This window comes from Rhipicephalus microplus, chromosome X, assembly GCF_043290135.1.
Source record: "Rhipicephalus microplus isolate Deutch F79 chromosome X, USDA_Rmic, whole genome shotgun sequence".
Taxonomy (NCBI): domain Eukaryota; kingdom Metazoa; phylum Arthropoda; class Arachnida; order Ixodida; family Ixodidae; genus Rhipicephalus; species Rhipicephalus microplus.
In genome coordinates this window covers 230,801,067-230,809,414 of record NC_134710.1, presented here as the reverse complement: position 1 = coordinate 230,809,414, position 8,348 = coordinate 230,801,067, and the positions used below count along the sequence as shown (strand labels likewise).

The window sequence follows — 8,348 nt, the reverse complement described above, 5'->3', positions numbered from 1 at the left end:
CACAGAAAGAATCGTTCTTCAATCGACATGTCCTAGCGTCCTATATGTATTTATGTGTACGTATTTGCATTCAAGTAAATCCTAATAATTAGTGGGGGAGATCAATCATCCCAGACTTCACTCCCGCCCCCACCCCTCATGGCAACGTCTACGATAATTAAGGTGCAACACTGACAATATTCTGATTAAAAATGCTTGCAGAGAGAGTTTCTGTAAGGCTTATTCATGTAGTTGAAGCACGTTTCAGTGATATGGTACTGACTAGAGCTTTTACCGCAGACAGCGTTAAAGAACTCGTTTCGCAGAAATTCGGGCGTCAGCATAGTTGGTACCGAACCAGGCTTGTTTGGGTTCAAGTGGGGATAAAACCCGGGTCGTTTGAGTGACAAACCGCTGTTTTACATCACGGCCACGCCTCTGCTTGTAACGCATTGAAAAGAACTTCCTCTGGTTGGAAATGCAGTGAAAGAAGCTTTCATGCCTCACAATTACATGCGTTCGGTCGCGGGTTCGAATCCCGGCTGCGGCAGCTGCATTTCCGATGGAGGCGGAAATGTTGTAGGCCCGTGTGCTCAGATTTGGGTGCACGTTAAAGAACCTCAGGTGGTCGAAATTTCCGGAGCCCTCCACTACGTCGTCTCTCATAATCATATGGTGGTTTTGGGACGTTAAACCCCACAAATCAATCAATTACACGCGTCCTGTATACATGCTCCACAACGCAGTATGAAGTATTGCCGTAATAATGCATGGTACGAGCGTTCTTTGCCAACGGGCGTCGGAATATATGATTATCATAATGGCTCCATACTGTTGAAGGCTGGTACCCCACTACAAAAGGCACACACGCTACTGCGCTTATTTTCTCAAGGCCACGTTGTGGATGCATAGCAAATTCGAAAAGGAGTTCACTAAATGTCTCAAGTGCTGACTAAAAACGGAATGCCGCTACCGGGTTCAACTCCTTAAGGCGAAGCTTTAGGCTCCCCTAACTTTTTACACCAGTAAATGAGGCCAAAACATACAAGATACCATAATTTTATTATGTCCCATGAGTTTTTTAGAACTCTCTGAGCTTTCATAAATATGCCTGCTAGAAATTACACAGAATATGCATACGATTCACATCAACTGAGTAAGAACTAAGCAGCCTACGTTAGGTGAAATGAGTCAAGAAATTCACTCGGCTGTTTCATCTTTAATCCAGGAGCTCCAAGAGTCACTATAAGTTCAACACGGAAGCAAAAAAATTAAACTTTATCACGACAGTTCGTACAGAAGACAGAACAGTAGCAATTTTCAATCCTCCTAATATGAGAGAAAAAAACGGGTACTGCTTCCTTGTAGAACTGAGGGCACAAATAAAATTAAAAAATAATGCTCCGTTTACTCAAGTTCCTGCAGCACAGCACCTTCAGCTGTAGTGCAAATCCTGAAAAGCTTTCCATTAGCAAAAATTTTGATAGCAGTTTTTCAATTAGAAATAAAGTCTAGCGTGATGCTGTTTAGGCCCGTCGTTCACGGATCCATGACTTCAAGGATCTCATCTTTCAAAAGTGCTTTACGGACAGCTTCGCCCTTCGATGCCAAGATTTCTTCTATGTTCCTGTAAGTAGACAAAACAGCATAAAACCGAACATAAAAGTAGCACAGTTTGCAAAATATCCATGTTTCAAGAAAAACAAGTTAGAAAAGTTTATTGAAATGCTTCAAAGCACGCTGTAATAGAATGTACATAACAAATACACAAACCATATATAAACATAAAGTTTACCAGCCCCACCTTTGGCACCTCAGCATGTGAAGTACTCGAGAAGAAATGTCGTGGCCTGTACTATTTTTTTAGCTTGTCATACTGTATCAATATAATGTGCGCTATAACAACTTCTGACAAACGTATTATTCACTACCATTATATTTCTCTTCTGCAGCAGAATAGACGCCATGAGCGTGTTCGTAGAAGGCCAGGAATTTTTCGTTGCCGCTGGTTGGGCACTGCGTCACTTAAACAATAGGCGAGCAGCTACGTTCGGACTGCTCACCGCTACATTGTAATTCAATACCACTGCACAGGAACAAGATAAGTGACCAAAGTGTACTTGCCGCGCATTCCTCAGGTATATTTTCTTTCGATCTGTTTTAACTAAATTAACTCCTGTACTAGTCACAATCGTCAAAACGTACCTTTTGCCGTCGGGTTCGGGAAACCAGCCCAGGTTATCTGCAATGAGGTGGTGCTTGCTGCAACCGTGGCACTTGATGACGACAACGCCCTTCTCATAGGAGACCTTCGAAATCAGCTTCGTGGCTCGTGTTGAGCAAAGTTTACAAAGGAACGAAAGCAGCATACGGCCTTGGAGTTCAGTGACAGGCACCCGGATCTTGTCATTACTTTCGGGCCATGCAGACACACATACAGTTTGAGGGCAAGATTTAAAATCGGTAGCCGTCGACATCCTCTTCACACATACAATCCAAGTGGTCCTGCGGCAATGAACTTGATCGCAGTTGGCACCCCAGAAGAACAATCTTCGCAATTTCTGATGATGGCCCTCTGCGACGGCACCCACGTACCCCGCACAGCAACGTTGACAATGCTTCCAAGGCACTTTGGGAGCTCGCAGGCAGAGAAGCAGACTTCGCACAAACATCTTGCCCATTGGTCCCCACATCTTGCAAAAGCCAATGACTGGAGAGTGCCAACGTACGTGTAGCTTTCAATCGAACCTGACAGCCACCATATTCTATTTGCACACGGTTGCAATGACGTCGAAAATGACGCAACGGATCTTTTCCAGTAGCGCCGTCTTTTTTTCAGTGCCACCAATGCCAGCATGAAGGAAGAAATATTTATTTTGAAATAAAGCTCTGTTATTTTCTGCGCGGGTACCAGTAAAATAGGACGAGTTAGCAGAGGTACAGTGTACAGAATATTTTTCACCGATTGCCCTCCATGTTGCCTCCGCTTTGCGCAGGGTGGCAGCAGGGGTAGTCAGAGTAGTTAGAAAAATAAGAAGGTGCCTCGTTTCACGGCGCAGCGCCTGCGGGACGGGGGAATGGCAGAAAAGTGAATAGGAGAGAAAAAAGGTTAGTAGAGCAATGACGCAGACGTCTTCAGCACGAACAGCAGTCCGGCAGCAAGGGAAGGGTTGGCAAGTGTGCCGTTCTCAGCGGTAGATACCTATAGTACGGTGTACTAGAATTGGGTAGTGTGGCATCTCCACAGCAAAGCAATGGGACAGTGGTGGTCACTTTTGCGATGACGCAATCCGTAGAACGCCACTATCGAACGCTAGCTGTGTCCAGTGCGCGTAATTCAAGTTTGCATTGCTGACTTTTGTGAAGATTTTGAGTTAAATGATCACACAACACAATTGAAATTAAAAGCATACTTAAGATTAAAACATATACGATACATATGGACGCATCAATGAGATAAATAATGCTGCTTCTGCGTAGTCGAGCTCCCACAATTGCCATCGCAGAACAGGTACTCAGATAGCTTGCTAGCTTACTGTTTTAACGGCAGAAAGAATAAATAAAGCACATTGCTATTCGTTTAATCTATACGTACCCCTGTCTAGCTATCACACTAACTTGAAGTCATGCGACCAAACAAACGAGGAGGCGCTGGAGGATAACGTTATCAGCGGACGACTTTCACGGCTACTTGCCTGCATGAGCTAGGAGAGTAAGCAGTCGCGCTGTTGAAAAAATAACGCTCAAGGACGTAGTTCTCCGTTACCTTATACATTTTTAAAATCATTTTTATACATTTCACGACCTGTGCGGCAACTACAAGTACCAATCTCAGAGGCTTTGTATCTCAGGTATAATATACTTCAGAGGGCCCCTACAAGTATACCCACAAAGTTGTATGGTGTGCTCCTGCAGTGCTGGCCGTCATCGCAAAAAGAGCCACATCAGGGGCACGAAATGGTATACTGCCCCGTACAAGTGCACCCTTTTTACGGAAGCATGCAGTTTCATAAATCTACACTAGAAAGAACTCTGGCGCTAGTGTCTATGGGAGCTGCAACGCACGGCGCTTCAGCTAATGGTGGCTAGAGGAGGAGGTGACGCGAGCGCGGCGCGAAAGGCGATCCGCTCTGCGGTTCGCAGTAAGATGCCTGCCCGCCGCGGTGGCCGCGGCTTTTTATCTACTGCGGACACGGTGCTTGTAGCACTATTGGCTGCCCGTTTTGGTATGAGCACGTTAATACATCTAAACTTTCGGAACAACGTTCGTGCGGTGCAAATATCCGATACTGATGTTTTCCGTGGTGCGTCTCTGCAATTTTATAACACTTTATTTCACGGCATTCCCTTTTGGCTAAGTGGGATCGCTTTTTGAAACCGGAGAACTATCGTTCTAGAGTGCGACGTGTGGCTGAACGTCATTTGCTCAAAATGTAGCCAGGCTAAGATGTAAAAGTATACTGTTAGTGCTCGTGTTCACACGACAACACTTTTATTCGCTACACGCGGACTTCGTTGATAAATAATTATTTTGCCCGCAAGACTAACTTACAAGAACGTATTTAAATCTAGAAACACTCATAAAGTCCAAAAGAAGCACAAAAATGCATTCCACATACACAAGTAAAACAATTAATAAAACACAGCATATCGAGATAAGTCGCAAACAGAACATACACTAAATTAGATATATCAGCCAAAATTTTTGTTTGCAAATTGCAGTAACCTTACCCTAAATAGTGTACCAGTAGCGGAATATGAATGCAGATAATGCGATGTATCTTGCAACGGAAGAAAAAAGAAGTACTCATTAGATTTATTGGGACGTCGGGAGGATACATGTGGAGCAGATGACGTCCGAACCCGGACAAGTTATTTTACAGGGTGTCACTACAATCTACATACACAACCATGACGCTGTGAAACTGATGCAAGATTTTTGTGCAGAAAGAAATTCGAAATAGAAACGCTACCCTTTCTTTTAATACACGTCTCAATTACAACAATTTATATGTCTCCCACTTTGCAAATAATGCTGGCTCTTCATTAGAAAAGGAAGCCTGTATATTGTGTTGTTGGTGAGAAAGAAATTTATGTAGCGCGAGGCGAAAAAATGGACACAGGAAGGAATAGACTGAGAGGACAGAGCGTTACTAGCAACAACATATTTATTTTCGACCTCCAAGCCGCTTTTAAGCCATAATCGTCAGGCGGGCAAGCAGATAAGCACGTGTATTGAGATAAATGCAGGACAATGTCATGTACCTACAAGAAAAAACGATAAATAGGACAACAAAAAACATCACAGATAAAATCACGTATGACTGCGTACGCAGGAACACCAGTTCTTTGGGTGACAAAGCAATTGAAGGCTTGCTGATACATACATCTCCAAGAGCATCAATAAGTTCGGCTTCTATGATTAACCGAGTCATCTCATCCTTATGCCGACCAACAATGATTGTACTCTGGAACAAAGGCCGGCACCCACATGCGTGAATGTGAAGAGCGAAAAAACCTTCTGGCGGCAGTTTATCCGCCTTGTAATTGTGTCTCTCAATCGCTCATTCACACACCTACTGGTTTGGCCGATATATTTTTTCCCACATGTGAACATAATAAGATAAATGACGAAAGAAATGCACTCCACAAATTTGTGTGTATGCCTTTTTGTGCACAACACCCTTTCCCCACGTGACAGATTCATCAGCACACACAATTTCCCAAGTTTATCACGTACTGAAAATAGCACCCTAATATTGTCCCGAAGTGCCACTTTCTTTAGGTTATGTGACAGCTGGTGAACATATCGAATTATGGTCATGCGTCTTCATTGTGCCGGTGAATCGACATGAACATTAGATTGGCTTGGACTTGCACGAATCCTTTTCAACTCTTTTTCCACAACTGAAACTAAAACATGATCCGGATAACCCGATCCTTGCAAACGTGTGATCTGATTATTGAAGCTCTGCTATATAATGTGCGCACATGACTTGTTCAATGGGTTTTTGAGGCAAGTCGTCGCGATGGCTCTCTTGGTTAGTTTGGAATGACCGGGATGAAATAGGAGTAAAGCTTTCTGAGCACGCGGATCATAACACCAGCATAGCTGGTTGTCAGAACACTCAACACTTAAATCTAAAAACCTTATTCGTTCGTCGATATGCCATTCTACTGTCACTTCAAGGGGCTTAAGACCATCACGAAACACATTCAACACACTAGCACTCTCACTTTGGTAATTTTCCCCCGAGCTGTCAATAAAAATAATCAAATCATCTACATATCGGAACACTTTCTTAGCCGTCGTCTCCGCAAGACGATACGCCACTATTCTATCAAGTTCTGCTAGAAACAGATTGCTCAAGACAGGCGCGATGCAAGAGCCGATACATATACCCTGGTTTTGCAAAAGAATATCATTGTTCCATTTAATGAACGTCAAAGTAAGATAAAATTCCAATGTGGTTAGAAAATTATCAGCGGATATACCTGACTCAGAAGAAAACTTAACAGCACCAAATTCATCAATGCTACTTCCAACACATTTTAGCATTTGTGGATGGGGGAGGGAATAGTACAGGTCTGTCACGTCAATTGAGAAGGCTATTAGCCCTTCATTTTCATGAGCTTCCATGAAACTTAAAAAACTATCGGAACTCTTGACTAAAAACGGATCTTGGACTTCGAGAAGATTAAGTTTGTCTAACAAAAATGCAGTGAGTTCTTTCTGCCAAGTACCTATTTCCGAGACTATTACTCGAAAAGGAGTGTTAAATTTGTGAGTTTTTGCATTAAAAAATACATCTAGGCTATTCTTCTTACTTTTTTATATACTATTTAGAGTTCCAACTACGTTCATGTTTTTGCATATTTGGATAGCCTTTGCTTTTACTTTGTTCAACGATACGCCATCTTTTACATGGAACACCCTAGAAATAGCATCATTAGCGTTTTCCAAGAAGCATGAACGCGAAAAAACTGCGAAGCCACCTTCCTTATCTCCCAGCAAAACACAGAGCGAATTATTGTCCAGGTACGACAAAACACGCTTAACAGGAATGTGAGAACACACAGGTTTACATCGCGAAATGGCGTCTACTCCTTCAGAGGTAGTTCTTCCTTCCTCACCTTCAGTCGCATGACGTGCCACCTGACGAACGACAGTCAGGAGTTCACGATTTGTCCTCTCTCTTTGAAGCCCGAACTTCGGCCCTAACTCTAGGACTTGAATGACGTCATCAGGAAGCTGGAGGTTTTCGGCAACATGAAATTTTCCCTTGGCCATCCGTCAAACACTGGTGACCCGCTCACGAAGATAGTGCAGCTGAGGCATCCAAAGAGCTTCGGTAGCTTGCCCAGCCAATTGCAGGTATCTTTTCAGCAGGGATCCAGTGACAGATGATTAAAAGGAAGTATGAAGATGTGCACGAAGACGAATCCTGTGCAAGCGAACGTGGCGATACAATTTAGCGCATAAAATCTTGAGAATCCTCTTTGCATGGCCAAAGGAAGGCGAAAAGCCCCCGCACAGCGTTGAATGAATTTGGTGCTGTTAAGTTTTCTTCCGAGTCGGGTATATCCGGTGATAATTTTCTAACTTCGTTGGAATTTTATCTTACTTCGACGTTCATTAAATGGAACAATGATATTCTTCTGCAAAAGCAGGGTATATGTATCGGCTCTTGCATCGCGCCTGTCTTGAGCAATCTGTTTCTAGCAGAACTTGATAGAATAGTGGCATATCGTCTTGCGGAGACGACGGCTAAGAAAGTGTTCCGATATGTAGATGATTTGATTATTTTTATTGACAGCTCGGGGGAAAATTACCAAAGTGAGAGTGCTAGTGTGTTGAATGTGTTTCGTGATGGTCTTAAGCCCCTTGAAGTGACAGTAGAATGGCATATCGACGGACGAATAAGGTTTTTAGATTTAAGTGTTCAGTGTTCTGACAACCAGCTATGCTGGTGTTATGATCCGCGTGCTCAGAAAGCTTTACTCCCATTTCATTCCGGTCATTTCAAACTAACCAAGAGAGCCATCGCGACGACTTGCCTCAAAAACGCATTGAACAAGTCATGTGCGCACCTTATATAGCAGAGCTTCAATAATCAGATCACACGTTTGCAAGGATCGGGTTATCCGGATCATGTTTTAGTTTCAGTTGTGGAAAAAGAGTTGAAAAGGATTCGTGCAAGTCCAAGCCAATCTAATGTTCATGTCGATTCACCGGCACAATGAAGACGCATGGCCATAATTCGATATGTTCACCAGCTGTCACATAACCTAAAGAAAGTGGCACTTCCGGACAATATTAGGGTGCTATTTTCAGTACGTGATAAACTTGGGAAATTGTGTGTGCTGAT

The 8,348-nt window shown here is 43.2% G+C and overlaps 1 protein-coding gene across 1 annotated transcript; it reads right to left on the bottom strand.

Annotated features, from left to right (window-relative positions):
- Positions 1–1,054: 1,054 nt before the first annotated feature.
- Positions 1,055–3,036, bottom strand: LOC119187860 (uncharacterized). Its single transcript, XM_037435959.2, has 2 exons — positions 2,185–3,036; positions 1,055–1,606 (listed from the first exon to the last, which is right to left on the bottom strand). Exons 1-2 carry the CDS (start codon positions 2,670–2,672, stop codon positions 1,519–1,521), a joined length of 576 nt encoding a protein of 191 aa, XP_037291856.2. The 5' UTR covers positions 2,673–3,036; the 3' UTR covers positions 1,055–1,518.
- Positions 3,037–8,348: the final 5,312 nt, after the last annotated feature.